Source organism: Helicoverpa zea, chromosome 31 (genome assembly GCF_022581195.2).
Source record: "Helicoverpa zea isolate HzStark_Cry1AcR chromosome 31, ilHelZeax1.1, whole genome shotgun sequence".
In the NCBI taxonomy this organism is placed as follows: domain Eukaryota; kingdom Metazoa; phylum Arthropoda; class Insecta; order Lepidoptera; family Noctuidae; genus Helicoverpa; species Helicoverpa zea.
Genome location: NC_061482.1, coordinates 16,125,560 through 16,152,449, shown reverse-complemented (window position 1 = coordinate 16,152,449; position 26,890 = coordinate 16,125,560). Strand labels below are relative to the sequence as shown.

The 26,890-nt window shown below is 36.9% G+C and overlaps 1 protein-coding gene and 1 long non-coding RNA gene across 4 annotated transcripts; one reads left to right on the top strand and one right to left on the bottom strand.

Annotated features, from left to right (window-relative positions):
- Window positions 1-358: 358 nt before the first annotated feature.
- Window positions 359-25,334, top strand: LOC124645501 (longitudinals lacking protein, isoforms H/M/V-like). 3 transcript variants are annotated; one of them, XM_047185322.1, is made up of 9 exons: window positions 359-487; window positions 7,844-7,901; window positions 11,415-11,594; window positions 11,960-12,091; window positions 12,354-12,520; window positions 15,871-16,039; window positions 16,556-16,631; window positions 23,446-23,636; window positions 23,862-25,334. In XM_047185322.1, the coding sequence occupies exons 3-9, from the start codon at window positions 11,427-11,429 to the stop codon at window positions 24,228-24,230; spliced, it is 1,272 nt and encodes a 423-aa protein (XP_047041278.1). In that variant the 5' UTR covers window positions 359-487; window positions 7,844-7,901; window positions 11,415-11,426; the 3' UTR covers window positions 24,231-25,334. The 3 variants fall into 3 exon arrangements, with proteins under 3 accessions (XP_047041278.1, XP_047041277.1, XP_047041276.1); XM_047185321.1 differs by lacking the exons at window positions 23,446-23,636; window positions 23,862-25,334 and adding an exon at window positions 19,113-22,633 and having other exon boundaries at window positions 15,877-16,039; XM_047185320.1 differs by lacking the exons at window positions 23,446-23,636; window positions 23,862-25,334 and adding an exon at window positions 19,113-22,633.
- LOC124645502 lies at window positions 3,330-3,934 on the bottom strand. Its single transcript, XR_006986242.1, has 2 exons — window positions 3,817-3,934; window positions 3,330-3,637 (listed from the first exon to the last, which is right to left on the bottom strand). It is a non-coding gene; the product is annotated as an uncharacterized LOC124645502 (long non-coding RNA).
- Window positions 25,335-26,890: the final 1,556 nt, after the last annotated feature.

The following is a 26,890-nucleotide window of genomic DNA, read 5'->3' as shown; positions in this document are numbered from 1 at the left end:
CCTCGGGCCGTGGGCTCCAAGTGCTTATCTGCTTGTTAAAGATCTGGGAAAGCGACTTGCTGACCCTTCTGCTGATCCCTTCGAAGTGACCCAAAGGCTGGTTTTTACTTTGGTCAAAGTCAAAAATGAAGCATTGCCATCCTCTTGGGTACACTCGGTAGGCAGCGATGAGGAGTTTTTTGATGCCATTTTATAATTGTTTTTAGTTGTATATATAAATAAGTATATTTTTAGGTCATGTAAATACACATAATTCATTATTAATTTAAAAAAACAGCACTTTATAAAAAAACTATCCTCGATTATTGAACATTCATACACCGTTTTTTTATTCGCCGACCGCATTTTTATGAGTGGCAACTCAGGTCGGCGTGGGTTTCGATGAATATTTTTGTAAGCGTGGGTTGATTGATAATTATTTACATGGAATTGATAGAATAAAAAGTGCACCAACACCGTCATATTATAAATATAAGCCACAACGAAGGTAAGTCGATAATTTGTTACCTATTTAAGCAAAGCTCGCGATATTCTTTTGTTATTGATTGATGTCATCTTCGGGGTGGTCTATCGGTGTGAAGCTTTATTTTTTTACGCCTTTAACTATTTGTGCGGATGCAAACGTGTTTGGGCTAAATAATGAGTTATTTTATGTATTTCAGCTGAGCTATATTTAGTAATTTTAATTAAAATGCAAAGATTGTCGCATCTATTGTGTAAACTGACGGTTAGCGTACTATGGTGATTGTTATAGTAGGAGACCTATGTATTATGTTCGCTCAGATTGTTTCTTTGAAGGGCTGTCCACCGTAAGATATTCGTTGATGACTCGTTTGCTGCCTTTGTAGCCATTCGCCTTTTAGTACGATACAATTTAACGTGAAAACTACTTCAAAAATATGCATTGCCACACTCAGTTTGAGTTGGTATCCAATGTTCACTAGTATAACTTTTTTTGTTGTTACATTATGTCATATAGACAAACATTGAAGTTGAAGTTGGAGTGAATTTACGCAAAATATTACTTTAGGCTTATTCTCTTGTTCAATATACCATGTACGAATCTGTAAATAAAAGAAACAATGAGTTTATATTAACTTTTATTTTCTGATCCTGGCTGGTTATTATCGGATATTACAATAACTTGAAAGAGATCTTACTTACACCTTTTTAACCAAAGTTTTTTTTTAACACAACTTTGTTATTTGTCAAACAATTATGTTAGGTTGTTGCAAAGCGTCCGACCCATTGTCCTAAGACCCTGATCTGATGCTGAAATTGAGGGTGACTTTCTACTCTCTTGAACTTATAACTTATGAAGCATAGTTTAGGGAATTCTTTAATCTTGTTAAGGTCTTCAATTTCACAAAAGTTGACGTGCTTTGGGTCAGATTTGACCAAGTAGTAGAATTAAACTAAAAAAATTACCAAAACAAATATTTTTGCAAGATTTATTTAAATACTTGTTTATTGAATATTTATAGTTATCTTTTTAATAATTATGAATATGTTTACCTGCCTAATATAAACGTAGTACACAGTATTGTTATACATAAGAGTAAAAAGAGGCTGAGCAGTAATGAAACAAAAACAAATTAAATTATATCTTATTATATTGGTTACACAGCACAACTGTATTAGAATACTAATATTATAAGAAGGCTGAAGGAGATGGCTAAAAAGACACCCAGATTAGTCAGAAACTTTGTTTGTATGATTGGATTCATATCATCTAAAAACCGTGTGGTTCTCTTTGTATAACATATTTCAACTTTCCACTTATGCGGATAGCGACAGCTATACTTGTCACTTAGGTCCAGTTGTTTGTACATTACGGTAAAGTTAAAATTTTACCATTGTCAATTTTCACCATGGTTAATTTGACATTTTTATTATGAAATTTTGACGTTCGTTAAACTAACTGGTACTTCAACAACGCTTTTTGAATTTAAACCCTGTTAATTGTACTTACGTACGTTACGTAACTAGAATTTAACCCTAACCTTAACGTCACTGAGCTTTGAACATCCGGGACCAAAGAGCCAAAAATTAACCTTGGCCAGTTATGAAAGTTGCATGTAACTGGAAAACCTCTCCATACTTGGAGATAAGGTCGGTGTTTAGTGGTTTATGGAGTGGTTAATGTCAATAGTGCAATGGGAAGGGGTCACTTTTAATCAGCAGGCAAACTCTGTAACTATGGGAATATTAATATTGGCTTGTATAATCTTAGTGCACCTTGTTTTTTTGTTCCTTGATGTAAATAATCTTAAAAATCAACATAAATTCAACATAACCTATTTTTGTGAAAATATGATATAGCTCCTATACCCCATGGATTTAAGGCTGGACTTTTTGGCACCATCAAAGGTCTATCATAATGAACCCATTGGTACCCATTTCGTAGCTGTCGATTCTGGGTTTTTTGACTATGAAAGCCATCTTTCTGCCTTTAGAAGAGACAGTACTCAAAACCATTTCCTATGTGTTTTTTGCTGGGAATGTTTACCATGTTACTAAAAAAAACTTGGAACTTTTTGGCACCTTGTTTTCATGGGTTTTTTTGAGGGCATGGGCAAGATAGCTTTATCCATGATGACCTAAAATTGTTGTAGTATTTTTCAAGAACATCTATATTTTGCTCATTAAGTGTTTGGTATACCAAACAGCTATAGGATTCAATGTCTTTGTTACAATCATCTGTTTTCGCTTCTATTCAACTCTTTGTATTATAATTTTGAAGCAAGTACCAGCAGCGTTTTATAGCAGTTCAGGCAAGTACCAATGCAACTTTTCTAAGTTTGTATGTACTTTCTAAGTATATCTTGGATACCAATGGCTGATAAAAAGGTGAAGGAAAACATCTTGAGGAAACCTGGACAATAAAGTCTGAAATCACCAACCCGCTTTGAGCAAGCGTGGTGATTAATGATTAATCCTTCTCCGTGTGAGAGGCCTGAGCCCAGCAGTGGGACAATAAGGCTGTAATAGTAACCAATGTCACGATTGTAAACTAGGGTATATTATGTTGTTTGGTGATTGTATAACACTAATATTTATCTAAATAGAATATAGTCTTATACTTTCAAAATATTACGTTTTTAATAAAAAATTCTAATAATGGGGTTATTGAAGTGAATAAAAAAAAGTCATAGAATATCAAATTCGTTGAAAGGTTATTTTCGGAGAAAATCACCTATTTACTTCAAAACTGGCCAGAGAGCAACAATGAATGACTTCTATGAAGTGTTTGGGTATGTGTTAATATATGACAATGGTTGATACTAACCTAAATGCTGAAAACATAAAAATAAATAAAGAACAACAACTGTTTTCATACTGTTTTTATTGTTGGACAATGTGATTTAGTGATAGAATTTGTATTTCGGAAGTTACTCAGTGCATAATGTGACAATCTTAAATCCTCTCTAAATATTGTATTATTTGCCATTGGAAAAGTTGGAGTGACAACATTGGACCGCCTGCAGTTGTTGCAGCAGACCACCAACGTCCTCCGTTAAATCATTTGTTTGCAAATTGGTGCACCGTCTCTCTGTGTTACAGGCTTCTCTTCATACTGATACTTCTGACAGCAGAGCCAACAACAAATCTCCTTTTTAAAGTCTATATTGTGATTCTGTAAAACAACATTCCAATTTAAGTAAATAGGTCTGTCTAAAAAAATTACCAGTAAATGATCTAATACACTTGAATGGGTCTAGTAACAACAAAAAGTTCTCAACACTCGACCCCAATTAATACTACACAAAACCGTTTTAAAAAAGATATAACTATTAGTTATGCATTATTCAGTACTTATATTTAATCCGTATTTTTTGTTTCATTCAAATGCACTCAACTTGCCATGTTCTCTGGCTGAACAATGAGTATTTTTTTTACAAAAAAAAAAATCGAATATTTATTTCACAATGTTTTTTATCGTAATCTCCTGCGCAATAGGCATGATGACAAATTTTTAAATTCCTTTGTATGATGTAGGTATACGTCTATTTTATATGAAAAATTATTAATTTTAAGAAAATGCGAAGTTTTTTTTTATCAAATAATTGCATTTTTCTCTGTCCACTTTGAATCCGGCGCGAAAACGCTTGTCAGTGTCATGTCGTCACTTGTGACGTCACGACTGAAATTACAAGACGCAAGTAAACAACGCTCGTGCAATAATTAAGTTTTTTGTGTTATTAAATATGAATTCGAAAGTGCATAGGTGTTGTGGGGTCCCCCAGTGTAAGAACACATCCAAAACAACTCCTGATAAGTTATTTGTGTACGTTCCTCACAATAAAAAAATACGAAACAAGTGGCTTAAACTTGCAAGGCGAGATTCAAAAGCAATATTGCCCAGGGTACAACTTTATTTTTGTGAAGATCACTTTGATGTAAGTTATTACATAGTTCTCTAGATTCTAACATAGAAGTTTTTTTAATTAAACTAATACACTTACATGGAAGTTTTTTTTAATTAAACTAGTATACTTACATGGAAGTTTTAACATTTCTAAATTCAGCTGAACAAAAATCTTTATTTGATGCCAAAAACTCTCCCAGCATTATGATATCAATTCTAGGCAAATTAGCGCTGTTTGCCTTGATAAATCCGGGCTCCATAACTCGTGTTATACACAATTAATTAATTAAAAACAAAGATCGCAGTGGAAGTTCACAATAACGAAATGTGACGTTCGCGCGCTTTCGCGCGAGTCGTTTTGAGAAATGACGTCACGAGCTCTGATTGGTGTTCAAGATATCATGGCGGATTGCCTTATTTCGTAATTTTATTTTATAAAAATACATATTAATCACATTATTAATAAAGAAAACAATGCGCGTTTTATATTCCAAGCTTCAAGTTTAATTTAATAAATATATTATTTTAATGATTTTTGATTACTGTCATCATGCCTATTATATTGATCGTCTATGTAGGGCCTAACAGGTCCTGGACCTCTCCTGGAACTCACGTTTTAAAAGTTACCATTCCTCCTTACAAACGCTGAGAAATAAATGGTACATATTATTGCAAAAAAGTTAAACAGAAGTTTGACACGTGTTCAAAAAAACTTTTAAGAACTTATTAAACTGGTATTTTCTTATTTGTAAAAGTACTTTCATTGTTTTCTAAAATTTAGTAATTTTAGTCGATTTTATTTTGTATGCTAACAACACGGTTGATCGATTGAATTGTTCACCATTTATTGCATACTAGCTTTCGCCCGCGGTTTCACCCGCGTCCCGTAGCCGGATGGTGACAAAAACTATCCTAAAACCTTCTCCCGGGCCTAAAGGCTAGTTCGCATTAGGCTAGTAGTTTAGTCGAGTGCCGAGTTATTTAGTAGCTAAATGTGTCTGAACACCAAAAATTTAGTCAAGTAGGTTGGTAAGTCATTTAGTCGAGCCAATCCATTTTGTTCTAGGTATTTCTATCGGGCGAGTAGCGTCCCCCACTACTCCTCCGTGCTCACTGGCTTATCGGCTAAATAAGTCTGAACCTGTTGGTTAGTCAAGTTCATTAGTGAGTGGCCGCCAAAATGACATTTCGCTGGAGCGAAGAAACCACTGTTTCCAAATATTATTTGTCTCTTCTATCAGTCCATTTTCGCACCCATGATTTATTTTTCTTTGTCTCTAAAATTTCCTCTTCCACCTTTTCTACAATAGCCATTGCGATTAGCTTAATTAGTTTATTAACTTCATTACGGCGTTCATCTTGTAAAACACCACACACTTGTGTACTGTACTGGACCATAATGCGAACGATTTCTGTGCAGTAGCGAGTAGTTTAGCTACTAAATTACTCGGCACTCGACTAGCCTAATGCGAACTAGCCTTAAGTTACCTCCCCTCTAATTTTCAGCCAAATCGGTCAAGCCGTTTTCATGTTATGTCGTGACAACGGAAAGCTGGTTTCATTTTTATATATATAGATATGGTGTATGCCGTACTCCCATATCAAAGAGTAAAGTAATATAGAGGGTCACATACTTAGCTCATATATTGCATATTTGGTGTATATTTATTTTATACTAGCTTTCGCCCGCGGTTTCACCCGCGTCCCGTAGCCGGATGGTAGCAAAAACTATCCTAAAACCTTCTCCCGGGTCTAAGTTACCTCCCCTCTAATTTTCAGCCAAATCGGTCAAGCCGTTTTCATGTTATGTCGTGACAACGGAAAGCGGGTTTCATTTTTATATATATAGATTAAATATTTTCTTTAGTTTTTTTTTTGTCGACCACGCGGTTCTACTAATGTAAGTTTGTTCTAGAATTTGTTATTTTCTTTATGTATTTTAAGTATTATTTATTCCCATACCAAAGAGTAAAGTAATATAGAGAGTATATCCCACTGCTACTGCCACTGTTAGCTCATATATTGCATATTTGATGTATATTTATAGTATACTAGCTGACCCGGCGAACTTCGTACCGCCTAATTATTGGAGGCATATTTTACACAATACTTTTTTTATTTTCGATTTTTTTCTTATTTGCTCACCGTTTAGACCTACCCTGGACTACGACAAACATTTTAAAACCAAAATCAGCTCAATCGGCCCAGCCGTTCTTGAGTTTTAATCAGACTAACGAACAACAATTCATTTTTATTTATATAGATAAGGGCCTATACACACCACGTTTTTTAAACGCGCTGGCGCGTTTTTATCCTGCAGAGCAGTCCTGACTTGCGTGCGAATCGCGTCTGTATCGCTACAAACGCGCGTCGACGGCGCGTTTAAAAAACGTGGTGTGCATAGGCCCTTAGAGATTTTCTTTAGTTTTTGTTTGTCGACCACGCGGTTCTACTATTTTAAGTTAGTTGTTCTAGATTTTTTATTTTCTTTATGTATTTTAAGTATTATTTATTCCCATGATCGTTGCTGCCGCGAATAACGTAGAAAAGTTTTCCGAGGTGTATTTTTTTTGTCGACCACGCGGTTCTACTAATGTTTGTTCTAGAAGAATTTGTTTGAACTTTGTGAACTTTGTTCCTATGCCTAAGCCAAAAAATGTTTCCATGTATTCTTAACGTAATTTTTTTTGCCCTTATAGAGTATCGGCGCAGTTGCCCCGATGGAAGGCATTCTTTTTTAAAGATAATCTTTATTCCAATCGTTTTGATACTGGCTAAATCCCTGATTTGCGAACTATTCATCTTCATACTGATTTAGCATACAAGCTCAAAAAACTACAGGCCGACTAAAAGTTTGCCACGTGCCATGTGTTCTTATCAGTTTGACTTCGAATAGGTTTTAGAATAAAACTTCTGTATATTTCTTTATAACCGTGTACGTAATACAGCAGTTAGCTACATAGGCTTTGTTATATACGAATGTAAGGTACAAGTAGAAGCGCCGTGGGCTGCCGTGCAATCCAACCAGTGACGCAGAACTCGCGGGAAGGGATGGGAGTGCGCTCCCTAGTTCCGACCTACCCTTTGCCTAAGCAACTGCGTGCCATATAAACTTAGCACAAAGTATTACTTACACAATATACTTACGCGATCCATTGTCCAATGTTGTGGAAAACTTCATAAGCGACGCCATTTTGTTCTCAAGTGATGCAGAGCGAATTCAAAATACCCTCAATTAGCCTATACAAAATATTGTAAATTATTACCGAATGTGCTACGCCATTTTCTTTATTTTATGTCTTTCGTTTATTTCGTTAGCATGTGTTGCAAAGTTGATAAGATTGAAAAGTAAATGCAATTTTTTTTCTTTTTATTATTGTCTTACGATTTATTTTCAAGTTTTCTTTTTCACTCAACCGTTTGTTAATGTGTGGCTTTTTTAATGTAATTAACTTATATATTTTTTATTTTCAGTAGCCGGCCCATCTCAGCTTCTCCTAAGCGAAAAGTTGCTGTTACAAGAAATAAAGTGGTAAGTCATATTTGCATAACATTATTATTTTCATTCTTGTTTTTTTTTAAGCCGTATAATTCGAATGCCACGTGGCTTCAAGATAAGGCTTCATCATTAAATCATATTATTATTTCGTATTGCATAAACGTGTATCTGTCACCGGAAAATAACAAGACTCGTGAAGTTGAAATGTACTATTTAACGCATTGAATTTTAGCTAATTGGTCAACTTACGGTACCTAGCCGTAAGTTAATAATTAACTACCAATCTATTTGACGGTACACTATTATCCGTCACTTGATACACTTTTCTCTCTGGTTGGTCGACAGCATTCATTATAAGCATTCAGCAAGTTTATTCAGAGAGCTTTTAGCCAATAAACGTACACCTCGCCTTTGTTGGATGATTTAACGGCAAGACGCCGTAAATTATTCAACTTACTAAAATACATACGTTAAATAGTACATTTTAAATGTCGTTTATTATTTTCCGAGAGTTGATCAAATACCTAGAAAATTGATCAACTTACGAGTCTTGTTATTTTCCGGTGATATATCCACATGAACAATTATGTTTTTCCTCTCTGTAACAGCGTTATATTTTGATGCCACCGTGTTCTAACTTAATATTAAGGTCTTGGCTTGCTCGCTTGCACATTAAAGCTGACTTGCACCCTTACTCTCTAGGCCCAAGCACACCGCTCACTAAACGCATTTATCATTTGCTCGTTGTGAGCACGAGGTCTAAAGGTCTCGAAATCACTGATTTTTAAACGAGTTTGTTTAAAAATCTGTGATTTCGAGACCTTTTTTTTTTGCTTTGCAGTGTTTTCAGGAGTCGGCTTTTCAGTGACAAGCGTAGTCACTATCCGCATTAATGGAAAGTTCTCATCAATACGAATAATATAAGACCAAATACGAGGTAGTTTACATATTCAGTTGTCGAGTTCCCTGGACCTTCTCTGGTCTCCATCATCAGGTCAAGTTTTTATCCTGCGCATGCCCACAACTTTCAAAAGTTGCCCTGGATTACTCAGAGTTTCCATCATCAGATCCTGACCTGTTGATTATGGGATCACCTGTGAGGTATACCCTATCAAACAAAAAAATAATTTTAAAAAGTGGTCCATAAATAGTCTTTTGAACGATGCATACATGTTTTCATAATAGCGCCTGAACAATTTTTAAAGCATTTGTTTCGTATGAAGGTGTAAAAAAATTAAGTTAGAGAGTGCCTATGCCATATTTTTTTAAACATTTTTATCTTTTTTTTGAGAAACGTCACTTTGTTATAGGACGTGGGGCAATTTTGACCCATCTTCTTTAGAATACACACTCACGCATGCTTGGCTCACCCTTTTGATGCTAGTAATATCCTACAGTCTTTAAAACCCTTTGAAATGCACGTAAAGTCCTTAAAACCAAGATTTCGCATAGGTGCCCGCTTTTTTTGCAAAAGAGTGCATATATCATTGTAATCTCTTTGGGTTCGAAACCATCAGGTTGTTATCGGCTAGGTGTTGCTGCTGGCCTTTGGACAAAGAATAAGCATTGCCACGTGGCAATGTCTATTACTTTGGACAAAGAATAAGCATTGCCACGTGGCAATAAGTCTGCCAAAAAGTTATTAGTTATAAAGTATGTCTCGTTTTTTTTTTCTTAAATAGAATGCTTTTTATTTTTATTTTTGTGTGTTATATCTTTATTTTATTTACATATAGTTATCGGCACGAATCTTGAGCTCTGACCTTCACCTGCGCAGAAATAATTAATTGGGTCCCTTTTGTGGTATGAAGTGAGGCGCGGGGGCGGGCTAAAGCGGTGATTGGCCCGCAGTGCATCGCGTCATAGCCGTCACTCGGGATTGGTTCTTTGCTAATAAATCACTTCTGCGCAGATGTAGGACAGAGCTCAAGATTCGTGCAGATAACTATACGTTATTGTAATACATTTATGTACAAACTTACTATTCTACTTCTAATACTATATTTACAAACTAAATTATTCCCCACCTTTTTGGGAACTATACTTTTGAGTCGTTTGGGGTCGAAACGCTCGGACCATGAGGCCCGAGTTCTCGGGCGCTGTTCAAGGACATAGCGAAAAGGCTTGTCGACGCTTCACTTGACCAGAGGGCTGGCTTGTTCTTTGGACAAAGAATTAGCATTGCCATTCAACGTGGCAATGCAGCCAGTCTTCTGGGCACGTTTCCGGGGGACAGCGATGCGGAGGAGTACTTCGACGGTTGTCCTCAGCTGGTTTTTGGTTTTGTTTTGTTATTTTTTTTGTTCCCTTTTTTATTTTTACAATAGAATGCTTATATATAGGCATTGGCACACTGCTTATTGTCAAACGATGTTGGCTTTTTTGAGTTTTTTTTTTTTTTCAATTTAGTTTGTCTTTATGCTTACATAGTGTAATTTGGCCGTGATTGTTTTTACCAACCTACTGAAAGCGTCCTCCGAATGCATAACAAAGACTTACAAAGCCGTATGTGCAGAAAAGGACGCAACATAAAAAACTCAAAATAAGCCAATGTTGTTTATAATAGCAATGTTGTCAAAGTGAGTAACATTTTTTTTTTGTGGAGTGGAACTTACTATCTTTAGTCGTGTGGCAAGTTTGTATGTAGTTTCTAAGTATATCTTAGACACCAATGAGTGTGTTTCGGATGGCACGTTAAACTGTAGGTCCCAGCTGTCATTGAACATCCTTGGCAGTCGTTACGGGTAGTCAGAAGCCAGTAAGTCTGACACCAGTCTAACCAAGGGGTATTGGGTTGCCCGGGTAACTGGGTTGAGGGGGTCAGATAGGGCAGTCGCTCCTTGTAAAGCACTGGTACTCAGCTACATCCGGTTAGACTAGAAGCCGACTCTGTTGGAGTCGGCTTAGTGAGAAAAGGGCTTATTAGTTGAGAAAAGGGCTCAGAGAATGAAACTTACTAACTTTAGTACTTTGAGTAAAACTATAAATTTTACTTTCTGCTACTCTTCTATATTAACTGTGATGGTTAAGTTCTATAATTATTATTTTAAAGATTTATTTACTGGTATTACAATTGAGCTTTTTTTAGTGGAGTAAAACTTGGATCACTGATATATAGATGTTGGAGAAAGTAGAACAAGCAGATTCATAAACAATATTAACATAATTGAGAATTACTTGAATTTGTTTAGTCTACAGACACAGGATTTACGAACTACATTGTCATATACAGGAATGAATTTTATCCAGTGCGAAAACTTTGTCAACTTATAGTTAAATAAGTTTTATAGATACGTATATTTTTCTTTTTGTAACCGATAGTACGGTCACAGTCGTCATAGTATGCACGGCGGCATCGCGAAACCGGTTTACTGACGGAGCTCCGCTCGGCGCGCTTAAGAATAGTTGGTATCCATATTTTGCTGATTTTAGGGCGGACAAAAGAATGAAAAAAAATTTTTACTGATGATGCAGATATGTTCTGTTAACGATTCTGGACCACCAGTTTTTTTTTTTTGTATAAACAATATATTTTTTTCGTTCCAGTTCCTGCCAAAGATGCCGCAACAGTACAGCCTAAAATGGAACAACCACCAGCCGAACTTTATATCTATGTTCACGACCTTCCTCAACACCCAATCCATGGTCGACGTGACCTTGGCGACCGATGGCCAACAACTCTCAGCACATAAGGTGGTTCTGGCCGCCTGTAGTACATACTTCCAAGTAAGTAACTAAGCCTCAAGTAATAAGACTCAAATAAATAGTAATAAGAATAAAATAAAAAGCTTTTTATTTCAAACTAGCTTCCGCCCGCGGCTTCGCCCGCGTACAGTTCGGTTATATCGCGTTTCCAAGAGAATTCTTGAAAAGTCCGGGATAAAAACTATCCTATGTTCTTTCTCAAGGTCAACTCTATCTCTGTACCAAATTTGATTAAAATCAGTTCAGTGGTTTAGACGTGAAAGCGTAACAGACAGACAGAGTTACTTTCGCATTTATAATATTAGTAGAGATGTGTTAGTAATACAAAAATGCTTACCCTATGCTATTAAAAATTAATTAATATTATATTTTCTTTGCAAATCCAGTCGCTGTTTGTCGATAACCCGGCGCAGCACCCCATAGTCATACTGAAAGACGTCACGTTCGCGGACCTGAGGATCATAGTGGACTTCATGTACTGTGGCGAGGTCAACGTAACGGAGGAGCAGTTACCTAAGGTGGGTGTAGAAGCTATAATTTTTCGTCGTCGTGTCAGCCGAAAGATGTCCACTGTTGGACAAAGGCCTCCACCCGAGGTTCGCCAATTTTCTCTTCCGGAATCCACATCCACTGGATGATACACATTGTTGTCGCTATATATAAAAAAAATCATAAAATTTATGTTTTAAAGGATTCCCCCACAACAAACATGATTTCTTGTAATCTAGCCTAAGATTTATGTGATGTACTTTCTTTAATCAAGAAATATTCTGGTTACAGGTGCTGGACACCGCTAAGCACCTCAAAATTAAAGGCTTGACCGAGATGCCGGATTCCACGTCCCTCACAAGATCTTCGGCAAATAATGCGGAGTTCCAAAACCAAGGGGACTCGTTAGATTCACATCGGCAGTCGCCAGCAGTTTCACCGTCGACCAAGCGCAAAAGGTGAGTGTCCAACAGTATTTTGCCCTAAAATCCTAAATAAAGTATTTTTTTATACCTTCCAAAGCAACCGTTGGTCAAACTTCGTAATAGTCTATCGTTTATATATGTCACCGGAAAATAACAAAACTCGTAAGTTGATCAATTTTCTAGATAGTTGATCAACTCTCAGAAAATAATAAACGTCATTTGAAATGGACTATTTAACGTATGTATTGTAGTAAGTTGATTAATTTACAACGCCTTGCTGTTAAATCATCACAAAGGCGAGGTGTACGTTGATTGGTTAAAAGACTCACGTGCTTATATGTTTATAACTAATGCTGTCGACCAACCAGAGAGAAAAGTGTATTAAATGACAAATAGTACACTGGGCAACTATTGGCCCATTTGTGGATGATTTTTGTAGCAATATAGTTAATTATTAAATTACGGCTAGGTACAGTAAGTTGACCAATTAGCTAAAATTCAATGCGTTAAATAGTTAATTTTAACTGCCTTTTATTATTTTCCGAGTGTTGATAAACTACCTAGAAAATTGATCAACTTACGAGTCTTGATATTTTCCGGTGACATATACAGGGTGTTTGGCGCATGGACCGACACAATTTTTTGGGGGATTCGTGAGGCCATGTACTAGTTTTCACTCATAGACCCAATGTCCTATATGTCACTGTATTCGAGATACGATTTTTTTTGTTTGTTTTTAAAAATTACCGGAACTATCACCTTTAAAACGCTATAACTTTTCAGTCTGTTGTCGAATTTACACCAAATCACTTTCATTGCGTTCTCTGATGTATTATTATTCCAAATAAAACATAAATTCATAGCACTAGATGGAAAAAAAATACTTGTTGAGCTTCCAAAGTCTTAAAAATGAAAAAACGTATGAAAAATGTCAAATTCAAAATTAATTATAAAAAAAAGTAAAAGCTTTTATGAACTTCATTTAATAAAAAAAAAATGCCTACTTAATACCCTTTCCAACGATATGCCACATGGGTGTGAAATCATTAATAATGTCGTCACAAACCTAAAGGTACACATTAACCAGTGCCAGGGTAATGAAAACACAAAAATGTTTTAAAATGTTTTAATTAAATTTAAGTTATAAATTATGTTCAAAATGACTGCCTCTGTTGCGAATGCATGCACGGCATCTTTTTCTAATTTCTACAGTCGTCGTCCTCAGTCGCATTTCTGCTTTCATAATTTCAAAGGCGCAATTTATTCTTTCGATTAAAATTTCTCTTGTGGGTACTTCAGTCGCATACACAATTTCTTTTGCACGGCCCCAGACATAAAAATCCAAGGGCGTCAGGTCTGGTGAACGTGCAGGCCAAGGAATTGGGCCGCCTCTTCCGATCCATGAATTTGGAAAACAGTTGTCCAAATGTTCTCGCACGTCTCGCTGGTAATGTGCTGGACAGCCATCATTTTGGAAAATAATTGGTTCTCCATCTAATACTGGTAATACCAATTCAGGTAAATCTTCGAGTAAAAAATTCAAATAATTTTCTCCGGTCAGGCGCTCTGGTAAGAAATGTGGACCGATCAGGTGTCTTCCAATAACCCCCGCCCAAACGTTTACACTAAACTTAGTTTGAAAGGAACTTTGTCTTTTCTTGCGGGGATTTTGTCTTTTTTGCGCCCAATGGTGAAGGTTGTGGAGATTCACAATTCCCTCGTGATTAAAATTGGATTCATCAGTCCACAAAATTCTTTTTAAAAAATTTGTATCATCTACGTCCGTATGCATCATAAATCGGCAAAAATCGAGCCGTCTCCTGTGATCATCATCTATGAGACCTAGAACAATCCATTAAAGACTGGTAAAAATTCACTTTTTGAATGGCAAAAACTAACATAAATTTAAAAGATAAAATTAGAAAAAATAAAAGTTACTAGGTATTTATTTGAAAAACGAACCAGTAAAGCTACAAGGATATTTGTAAACGTTTAAAATAAGTGTATGGTTAAAACCATTTTAAAATACAAGTTTTTTGGGTGCAAAATTTCAGCACAATAAGGTCGAAGATAACTGGTTCAAAATTTAGTTTTACGATTTCGCCTGATAAAATAAATAAAGTACTTAACGTACCTTGAACAGAAGTGTAGTGATACGCATGCTTTCCATTTTCCCGAAGAACTGACCAAACTTTCCAAACCGACAAGTGAAGTCTTTCAGCTACAACTCGAATACTTGTCGTTGGATCCTCATCAAAAGCTTGCAAAATGCTTTCATCAATTACAACATTATGTTGCCTCACATTAACGCGAGGCTCTTGGAAATTTATGTTTCCAGTCTCCCTCAGACGTCGATAGGTTGTAGCAAACGTCTCGTGGTGTGGTATACGCCGGTTAGGATAACGCTGCTGGTAAATTCTACGCGCTTCACGAGCGTTACAATTAGCGCTGCCATATGCCAACAACATGTCAGCATACTCTTCGTTGCTGAAGTTAGGCATTGTAACAAGCACGGTGAATACACCAACAGTTTAACAGAAAAGTTCAACAAACAAAACTTAACAAAAACAAACTTTAACAAAAAACAACGAAATAGGAAAACGTGAAATACACGGACACTTCCGATAGCAGAGATAGTCAAATCTCGACTAAACAAGGATCACATAACAAACTCCAACCCAATGATAGACAAAGACAAGAGATATTTTTCATGCGTAAGAAAGAGACAGGCAGTTTACCTGCCAATTACCTGCTTACCATTGTTCTATCAAACGGGTTCGTTGTTAGAGACGTTAGAGTGCGTGTTCGTTCCTGCTCTGATTTTGACGACATTATTAATGATTTCACACCCATGTGGCATATCGTTGGAAAGGGTATTAAGTAGGCAATTTTTTTTTATTAAACGAAGTTCATAAAAGCTTTTACTTTTTTTTATAATTAATTTTGAATTTGACATTTTTCATACGTTTTTTCATTTTTAAGAGTTTGGAAGCTCAACAAGTATTTTTTTTCCATCTAGTGCTATGAATTTATGTTTTATTTGGAATAATAATACATCAGAGAACGCAATGAAAGTGATTTGGTGTAAATTCGACAACAGACTGAAAAGTTATAGCGTTTTAAAGGTGATAGTTCCGGTAATTTTTAAAAACAAACAAAAAAAATCGTATCTCGAATACAGTGACATATAGGACATTGGGTCTATGAGTGAAAACTAGTACATGGCCTCACGAATCCCCCAAAAATTTTTGTCGGTCCATGCGCCAAACACCCTGTATATATTCAAACCAATTACTTGACTGTCATTCTCATTGCTCATTCACCCTGAAGCTCCGAGTTCCCTAACAAACTGGCCAAATGTAGTTCATCGTACATATGCTTAGGCGCAGACAAAGCTCGAGTGGCTCGGCCTCGATGAGTATGCTGGAGGACGTCCGGGCGGACGTTGGCGCGCAGGCCGGCGCCGGAGGCGACACCGTCACGCTCAGCAGCGTGCCACAGCACCGCCGCAGAGAGTACCACGAAATCCGCACTATTGATAACGCTCAGCAGGTAATTTTCAAGCATTTAACGTATGAATAGCGCTTTTAATCTGTGACATTTCTTAGACGTAATTGCTCATTGTGGGCGGGTGCAAGAGTATGCTACTACGTTGGCAGAAATACACAAGCTGGTGGTACCTGACTTTATTTCAGACAGTCCTGCGAACTTTGCTGCAGAAAGCGAATTCATACTTTACACGGTGTCTTGAGTTCATTTCTAAATTTTTCTAGGTCATTTTTCTTTTAACGCTATATAAATAATAATCACTGTCATTATTTTCTAATAAACTTTCTGCAACAAAGCAATGAGGTGGAGAATTTTATGCATACTTGCAAATGGGTATATTTGACTTTGCGGTTTCTCGGTCTTGCTAACGTTTGGCTTCGATTGCATCTCGGAGCCGATCGGAGTCGATTCCGGTATAGAAAAATGCGTGTCGATGCTCTCCGAGCCGGTCTGTCTGAACGGACCCTTAGTTACAATTTATTCACCCTGGTGTAATATTTTATTTTTTTTCAATTCCAGACCACCGAAAACACAGAAAATGCACCAGTCAACCAATCGGCACTAATGGAAAACGCACAAGCCGTTATGCCTCAAGGTAACAACTCTTTACTAGTGCTTGTGTGATGGCTTCAAATACCGTGTTAACACACCTTATAAAACGTACGTTTCGTCTTGCACCGATGAAATGACCTCGTGGTCGTTACAGATCAGAACATGGAACGTTGTCCCATGTTCTCATCTAGCCTGGCAAGAAAATTAAATTAATAACATAGTGAAGTGACATCATCAAATGACATTATTAAAGCCTGCTTGCACCATTGCTCACTAAGCACAGTTAAGGCTAGTCTGACCGATTTTTGGTGTAGTTGACAGGTCTGCTGCTACAGCGGCTACAGTCTGACCGTTTTTTAGAGTAGTTGACAGTTGCTGTTGACAGCTGTCATCGCTTGAACACTGACAGCTGTCAGTGGCACTGAGTCGCTTGAACACTGACACCTGCCAGTGATACTGACAGCTGTCAGTCACTGCTGTCAACTACATACAAAACTATTTTATATTTGTATATCCCGCTACCAGTTGAAGCATTCACGATGATATATTCTGCCGAAATAATGCTTAGTTAACAATGTTGCAAGCCTGCACTAAGTCGTCATAAGTGAAAAATTTTACAAGATAAGTCGCCATCACACATTTATTCGCCACAAACATTAATTTCATTCTTATACAATTTTTGTTTCTTTATGTAGTTATTTTCATTAAAATAGTAAGTGTTGCCATTTTCAGCTTTAAGTGTTGTCACAATGTATGAAAATAGATTGACGTTTTACTATACTTCGGCCGTTCAGAGAATGCGTTCCTGACACCTATCAGTTAGTCACGACTATAGTTCGGCCATTCAGAGAATGCGTTCCTGACACGTCGCGATTGAACTGACGACGTAATAACATTCATTGATTATTGATATAATAATGTTGTTTTAATGCTCCTCAATTGTTAAAACGGTAAACAACCAGCAAAAATATTTTTATCGTAACTGCAACGCCATTGCAAAGTTACGTCGTCAGTTCAATCGCGACGTGTCAGGAACGCATTCTCTGAATGGCCGAACTATAGTGATGGGCACAACATAACACTGAGTTCGTTACCGTTCCTTCAAAATGAACCGCCGCATTATTTTAAGATTATTTTCGTTTTAAATTGGCGGAATCATTTGTTTTATATTTTAGTTATTTAAGTGGAAACCAAAAAAAGGTAATATTCATATAATAAAATTGTTTTATTTATTCTTTGTTACAAGTACATTGAATTGAATGTGCGAACAGAATATTAATCAGACTCCGATTTGCTTGAGGAGGTGGTGTCTTCATCATCATCTTCGCCTACATGTATAATTATATTATTATCAATAACAGAATCAATCCTGATATCTCGGTCTAACAAAAGCCGGGTAATCAAATAAAAACAGATCGAAAACACTTGAAAAACGTGGTCTATGCGCACGAAACGACAACGGACGACTGTTTTAGCGTCACAAAATGGCGGCCCATAACGCCATTTGGGGTTACCATTTTTAATCTAAGTATAAAAATGCGGTTTGGTCATAGTTTTATTTTTATATTTCATAAACGTTATAATTAAGTCTTATAGTCCATTATTTTCCAATTCTTAAAAAGAAAATCAAAACGTATAATTTTATATTATAACTGTATAAGAACAGATTACGATACTTGCCTGTTATTTTTAGCACAGCACTACAAAATATAAACCGCTGACATAACCTTGTAATAGCGCAGTATAGATTTAGAAAAATATTGTTTACCAAGTTATTTGACACTCAGTTTGGCACAAAATTATAACATTCATTGATTATTGATATAATAATGTTGTTTTAATGCTCCTCAATTGTTAAAACGGTAAACAACCAGCAAAAATATTTTTATCGTAACTGCAACGCCATTGCAAAGTTACGTCGTCAGTTCAATCGCGACGTGTCAGGAACGCATTCTCTGAATGGCCGAACTATAAGTATGCATTTAAGGCACAATATTTCTATTTAAATGAAAATGTTAAGTTTGAATATTTTTCACTTTTACCATATAGTATGTCATTGAAAGTTATGTTCATGATAATGTCTGTTTTCTTTGATCTTCCCCTGGTAAACCCTTGTAGGCTTACAGTGATTTATCAAACCAGCAATCATATCATTCTAACAATTTGACCATAAGTCTTCAAAAGACTACATAATTGATTCATCAAAAATCACTCTGTTTCTCATTCATCTCAAAAATATCATTATTTGCTTTTGCTGTATGTGTACTGCATGTGACGTGCTATATGTAGATAGTCCGTGCTCGCTCGTACAGATTCAAACTTTATACTCGTAATGAGTACCTCCTTTACATCAGACTTCTAAACTAACTCGCCTAAGTTCCTTAAACAACACGTTACCGGGACGACGTTTTACTTTCCAGGGAAGGGAGATCAATGAGAAACTGTTTAATTAAACTTTAACTCAAAATATTATACTGTACCTTGAGCATTTTATTAAAATACGTACATTTATCTCTCTTCCCAGGAGGTCAGTGGCCAATGATGGAGCACCCATACCCGCGTTACTCCAACGCGTGTCTCAGCACGATGCAAGAGGAACCCATTTACATGAATAACGTCATGAACCAGCACATGCAGGAGATCAACTTCGGTCAGGGCCTAGAAGTGGCCGGGCCCTCCCCAGGCCCCTCGTGCGCAGAAGTGCATGCCCCGCCGGACGCTCCCTTGCCGACCCAGAAGCGTAGACGCACCATCAAACCCCAGTCAGAAGAGAACTTCCAGCGCGCGCTTGAGGCGGTTCGCTACGGAAACATCGGTTTCTGCAAGGCCGCGCGCTTGTTCGGGGTCAACAACCGAACACTGTGGCTGGAGTATAAGAAGAGGGGCTATCCGAACCACCGGCCGAGCATCAGGAACCGCATCAAGCGCGAGTGCACCACGCCGCCGCCCGAGCGCAAGGAGCCGGCGCCCGCCGCCCAACAGATGGCGCTGCTGTGCGCTCCTCCTCAAGGGTTCATCGAGCAGCCGCAGGCCTTCCCAATGCAGGGAGTACCCCAGAACTCACCCATTAACATTTTAGGCGTAAACTTCAATGCGCTACAATAGAACGCGGCTTGCGTGTCAGCTGACGAGTCGTACTCGTTGTGACACGAGTGGCGAGGCGCGGACCCCTCGCCGCCGCTCCTCGCGCCAGTATACATGCATCTAGCCTTGTAAATATACATGTACTTACTTATTAGTGTCGGCTGTGGTAAATTAAGTTTCAATTAATATCAACACTTTTGATGCCATGATAGTAATGACGACATACGGCCGCTTCCAATATTCTATTTATTGATAGATTTCGTTATTTCGGGTTAATTTAACGTTACCGACAGAATCGCTGTCACTTCTCACCGACCCCTGAAATACTATATACTAGTTGCCACTATTTTTTTTAATTTACTTTACTCGATTTTACTCCTGAACTATAAAGTCGAAAGTTCTTTACTTAAAAACAACTATTACATAAGTAACTTTGTTTTTTTATAATTTAAACTTAAAAGTAATAAATATATTATTATTTTTTAATTCTTTCGATGGATTATTCCAATACTAGAATATTAATATGTATTTTTTGTGATGTTTTACTTTCCTGACGTGTTTTCCATAGCCCTCTTGTCTATCTCTAGAAGTCAGATTCAAACTTGCTTTTGCGCTCTTACAATTATTTTCAACTCTGGTACGTTGCTATTGTTTCCACATTTTCCTGATCGTGATTTTAACATAGGATTATTATGTCATCATCACTTCATCGCACACATACAGTGCGCCTGACTTGTACTGTATAGGCCTATAAGTACACTCACTGGTTGGAAGCTCACCGTCGAAGCAATAATAGGTAAGTGCTGATCGGGTTAGGATGAAACTCGCCCGGCGAAGCTGGGAAGTATGGAAAGTGGGCCATGGCTCGATTTACCTAAGTTAGGTATTTCTTACGAGAAGTTGCCCACACATTCGGCTCAGTGTTCCCAGCTGTTTCCTTACCATGTAATTTGGGCCAAGGTCCAGGAGCGAGTTTCCCCCTACTAACCTCAAAATTAATTAGGAAAAGGCTGAGCAAGGCATATGCAAAGATTTAGTTATAAGTACCGAGTGGCAGGTTTCCAATTTTGTTCATAACTACCTCTATTTATAAGTATTTTGTAATAATTTTATTACATTATGGTATACATAATGTTACAAGATTTATTTAGTTTTTTTTTTGCGAATTTGTTCAGAAGTCACCGAAAATAAAGTACCTATTATGTGGTTATATGTATTATAATTCCAGTATTTTGGAGTGTGGTAGTGTTACCGACGTTAGATATTCGAAAATTTGTTCGGCAACCCGTTTGGTAGGGTACCCATACTTTCAAGTGATGTGCGCTTCTTTAAAAACAAGTCCAATACGGCTGACTACATTTGAGCATATGGTTACCGTACTAAACTGTTAGCCGCACGGAATCGCATCGCCATACTGAAGTTTAATGAAGTTTACTTGAAAATCAGCTGAAGGCACTACCACACTATGCATTTAATAACATTAGAAAAGCCTGAATGCATTTAATTACATTAGAAACATTCAAAAATTAGAAAAGCCTGTTCAAGTTTTTGTGTCATATTTTCAGTAATGAAATCAATTTTTTATTAAAAAAAAAATCATAGCGGTAGGTTTTACATGTATTTATTATCTGATTTTGAATGTTTCTTTTTTTAAATCATTTTTTTTAACTTCAGTGGCTCAGCGCACACCGCTAAAAGCCCGTCGGAACGCATTTGAAGACAACATTTTAACATAAACCTTAACTTCCTTGACATACGGTCTACAAAAGAATAAATTCGCATTTCACCGCTCGGGCGCGCGAGAGCATCGAAGAGCATGCATGCTAATCTTTTGTGGATCGTATGTCAAGCTAGTTAATTATCCCTACTAATATTATAAATGTGAAAGTAACTCTGTCTGTCTGTCTGGTATGTTTTCACGCCTAAACCACTGAACTTATTTTAATAAAATTTGGTACAGAGATAGAGTTGACCTTTAGAAAGAACATAGGATAGTTTTTATCCCGGACTTTTGAAGAATTCTTTTGGAAACGCGTTATAACCAAACTCTACGCGGGCGAAGCCGCGGGCAGAGGCTAGTATTAAATCATTGTCTTCAAATGCGCTCTGACGTGCTTCCAGCGGTGTGCGCTGGGCCATAGCGGTAGGTTTATTGAATTTTAATTGAAATGTACTTTTTGTTTAAAATACACTTGTATGAGTAAGGCATGTCCGACGTCGAAATATCGGTTAGTTGACGTCAATATTGGCGGGAACCAGAGATCTCTATCGTGTAAAATAATTAAAACTAGCAATAAGTGTAATTACGTCAGTATGCATTTATAGTAAGCAATAAGGTGATTAGGCTTAAGTGAAGTTACTGTCGGTATGTAAAAGTAGTTTTATTTAAATAATGAATTACACCTTTATATGAATATGAACGGTAGAACCGCTCACGAATACAATTTGTGATCTTGTCACTACCGTCAGGAGTATTATATTTTTCTATGCGCCTAGATTTACAATAATAACCAGTTTTGGCGTTTGCGATCTCTGTAACTTTTTTTGTAATTTAGACTGATTTTTTTATTAATTTAGTAAGTTTTTACTCGTTTAGGCTGTCAAATCATTAAAATTGTAAATGTGATGTGTATATAGTTATGTATCCGTGTTGGTATTGTATGAATGTTGCTCTGAAATTCATGTATCGAAATGTTCTCGAAAGACTGCTCACAATCGTAAAGTATTTGATTTTAATAATTATTATTAGCTTATCCAGGTTTTAAGGATCCTACCATGAACTTCCCACGAGGAAGTGTTGTATAGGTGTTCGAAATAGTATTAATCACATACAGAAAATGCATGAATATGTATTGAATATCAATATGTATTGAATATTGTGCTTAGCACTAACAATTGAATATAAATATAAATACCAAAATAAATTTAAATAGAAAAATAAAGAATTTTAATTATTTTGCATTTCTTTTCTTTTACTATTCCTTTGCCATTATTTTTTGTGAACATTAGATTTACATTTGATGCGAGTACATCTTATATCCAATGTTATTAATGTTGGTTAATATTCAAAAAGTATTTTGTTATTCGCTTTAATGCATTGGGTACAGAGGAGTTTTTGCAAACGTAATCTACAGTACAGACCATCATCCAACTACACACACAGACACGCACCCACTGAGGGCTGGCGCCCATTGCCGGCACAGCACGGTGTGTCATGGCAAAAGATTTCGACACTAGTTATTTTGAATCTTATTTCAATGAGTTTACAATTTATATTACTTTATTTTGATACCACGATGCCGCGACGTACCGCAGGATACGGCGGCATGACGTGTCTTGCTTTTTCATTCCACTTGCGGGATGCATCCAGCGAGACATATGGGTCAATTTGGGGTCGCGGAATTATGATTGCTAGCTAGTTGAAATAAGGTTAAAACTTGTGTAGTATTGCGGTGGGGCGCTGGGCGCAAAACTGATGAATACCAGAGCGGCTAGGCTTTCAGCAGGAAGCCGCGGGATGCCACTGCACAACCTGCAGTGCCATGCCGTCAGTTAAGAAACTTAAACAGTGTCTCATATATAAGTGTAGCCATGGTTTGGGTCCGAACATTGTACGCTGCACAAACCATGCTCATCAGCAGCTGACGGAGTGCGCGACCAGTACAGCTCACTTGCGCGTATCTGTGTTTGGAGATTACATGCAAGCCGCCAATAAGTTTGGAGACAGCTGTACCAGTAATATTAAAAAAATCCTCCAATATCCTCCTCTCTAGGTCCAGCAAACCCGAATTGTGAAGGCAGTTGGCACCGGCGGACCAAGCATTTCAAGCGGCAGTCTCGTGTGGCCGACGAGCAGAACATACGCAAGCAGACTTCGGAACCCATCCCGCCGACCCCCGCCGTCACCAAGCCCACGCCCACGCTTCAGAAACACGAGTCTTACCCACAATACAGCGCTTCGAAGGTAACTTGCCTAACTACCTTCTAGTAGGTACCCAATAAATGTAGACTAGCTTTCAGCTTCACCAACGTCCCCATACAACGCGCTATATTTGACCTATACTACTGACCAGTTTCATTAAATACGATTCGGCAGTTACTAGAGATAGAATTTGTTGACATTAGCCCTACATAAGTGTTACTCTAGCAAGTAAAACAATTGGGAAAGTAAATGTATTTAAATTTCCAGGGTCTACTTACACGGAAGCCGCGGATCGAACAAGAAGTGAGCTCAATATGCGGGTTACTTATCCGGGCCGTCTCAGCCGCCGATCGCCAATCCTCGACCACCACCACCGCCACGTCTACTTCAGCATCATTCGAGTCTAGCACATCGGACACGTCACAGACGCAACGAGCGAGCCATACCCCCGCCGTACGCTCCGGCCCCCCTCTCAGCTGCAACTTCTGCTGGAACACAGTCGACGAGTGCGGGCGGATCTTGCGACGGAAGACGCAGTACCACTGCCCCGAGTGCCGCACCAACCTCTGCATCGTGCCCTGCTTCCACGAGTACCACGACGGCCCGGAGAGCGACACCAACGCAAACGCTCGGTGAAGCCATCCGTCACACGGGACAAGGCGTTTGTCAAAGAAATGGTGGCTCTTCAGCCTCAACCCTTAAGGTATGACCAGTTTTTCTGAATAGGACAGGAATTTTTTGAACGATGTCGCTCTATTTTGAACTCTAAATCTGAGTATTTAAGTTCTTCAATTTGAACTCGTAGAATGAAGTGTCGTTGCAGTTAATTATCACGGCATTATAACCATCATACGTTATGTAGTATAATTGTATCTCTATATTGCATATTTATTCCTAGTAGGTGTATATTTAATCCCGGATCTCGAACATGGTAGATTTAATGTTTTACGAGTACATTACATTTTAGGCACATATAACGAATCTTAAATATTATTGGAATGAAATGTTGACTGGTTTAATCGGTTGGGGTAAGGTTTTCTTGTGTATGATGGAATATTAAGAGAAATTAAATCGGAACTTTCTCAAGATTCTAAGTAGTAACGTCAATGTCTTATTGTATAATACATAGTTTTGTGTCAATATAAATATAATTGAATGAATATTTCTTGTCGTTTGAAGATACTGTGTGATGGGTTAGGTATTAAGATTGTATTTTCATGAAGCGAAGTGCTCATTTATATACTTTACTGTGAACAAAAATGTTTTCACCATCAGATGGACCTAGCTGTCTACTTTAAGATGCACAGCTAAGTATCAAAACTAGTCTGATATTCATAAAAGGTATAATAATAAGTTTCAGGTATTTTTTTAATATTTTTTGTGTTTGTTAACTCGAATTTGAAAATGTTTATTTCGTTATGACTTTATAGTTTATGCAACGTACCATTTCTTTGGCAAATGCACTCAATATTTAAATATTTTTTCTTATGCAATTTGTAAATAGTTATAATTAAGTTAAATATTAAAGCGGTGCGACCGTTTCTCAGTATATTGTTAAAACACTTCTCTATTGTTTATGGATAGTAATATAATATTGTGATTTACCGATGATAACTGTTGAGGAAAGTGAGAGACTTGATTGCATTTTAATATGTCGTTATCGGTAAATTAAAATTAAATTGTACATCGATGTTAGGGTTAACAATGGGTGTCATACACAACGTGATTATAGGTGTATACAATAATAGGCATGATGACAGTAATCAAAAATCATTAAAATAATATATTTATTAAATTAAACTTGAAGCTTGGAATATAAAACGCGCATTGTTTTCTTTATTAATAATGTGAATAATATGTATTTTTATAAAATAAAATTACGAAATAAGGCAATCCGCCATGATATCTTGAACACCAATCAGAGCTCGTGACGTCATCTCTGAAAACAACTCGCGCGAAAGTGCGCGAACGTCACATTTCTTTATTGTGAACTTCCATTGCAATCTTTGTTTTTAATTAATTGTTTATAACACGAGTTATGGAGCCCGGATTTATTAAGGCAAACAGCGCTAATTTGCCTAGAATGGATATCATAATGCTGGGAGAGTTTTTGGCATCAAATAAAGATTTTTGTTCAGCTGAATTTAGAAATGTTAAAACTTCCATGTAAGTATACTAGTTTAATTAAAAAAACTTCCATTTAAGTGTATTAGTTTAATTAAAAAAACTTCTATGTTAGAATATTAGTTTAATTAAAAACAATTTTAGTTATAAATAATTCCTTAAATAAACACATACATATAAATACATGATACATGATATGAATAAAATGCGTAATATAACAGCAATGAGAGATGAAACCTAACCTCGAAATAGTTATTTACATTATAAACTATGCTAGAATCTAGAGAACTATGTAATAACTTACATCAAAGTGATCTTCACAAAAATAAAGTTGTACCCTGGGCAATATTGCTTTTGAATCTCGCCTTGCAAGTTTAAGCCACTTGTTTCGTATTTTTTTATTGTGAGGAACGTACACAAATAACTTATCAGGAGTTGTTTTGAGATGTGTTCTTACACTGGGGGACCCCACAACACCTATGCACTTTCGAATTCATATTTAATAACACAAAAAAACTTAATTATTGCACGAGCGTTGTTTACTTGCGTCTTGTAATTTCAGTCGTGACGTCACAAGTGACGACATGACACTGACAAGCGTTTTCGCGCCGGATTCAAAGTGGACAGAGAAAAATGCAATTATTTGATAAAAAAACTTCGCATTTTCTTAAAATTAATAATTTTTCATATAAAATAGACGTATACCTACATCATACAAAGGAATTTAAAAATTTGTCATCATGCCTATTATATGTCACATATCGGTCCGTAGGTCAAGTAGTGACGTAGTTCGAGTTAATTGTAACTTTGCTGCAAGCACGTATAATATCTATTTAAAATGATAGGATCAGGAATAATGTGAATTCGATATTTAAAACTATGTTCTGCTCGCGTCCCTCAGGAACTTCTTGCGAACCAGGATTTTTTTTTGCCTCTGGCCTTTCCCGGGCAATCTAGAACAGTAGTTCCTGAGATTAGCGAGAGAAATGTTTATGCGTATCTATATATATTTACTATATGTGTACGTAGTTTACCCATTTGGTAAATAAGACGATATTTAAATGACATAAAATATTTATGTATTGACTTTAATGCCAATGCTAGTTGGTGAATGTTTCGTAGGAAGATAAATGGATATTTTTGGATTGTTGGATATTTTAGAACGTTGGCTT

Bases quoted from the DNA above. Each gene is read 5' to 3' on its own strand.
- LOC124645501 (XM_047185320.1), top strand. From the start codon at position 11,427: ATGCCGCAACAGTACAGCCTAAAATGGAACAACCACCAGCCGAACTTT. The intron at 11,595-11,959 runs GTAAGTAACTAA...TTGCAAATCCAG, and splicing joins CCTGTAGTACATACTTCCAA to TCGCTGTTTGTCGATAACCC. The intron at 12,521-15,870 runs GTGAGTGTCCAA...ACATATGCTTAG, and splicing joins CCGTCGACCAAGCGCAAAAG to GCGCAGACAAAGCTCGAGTG.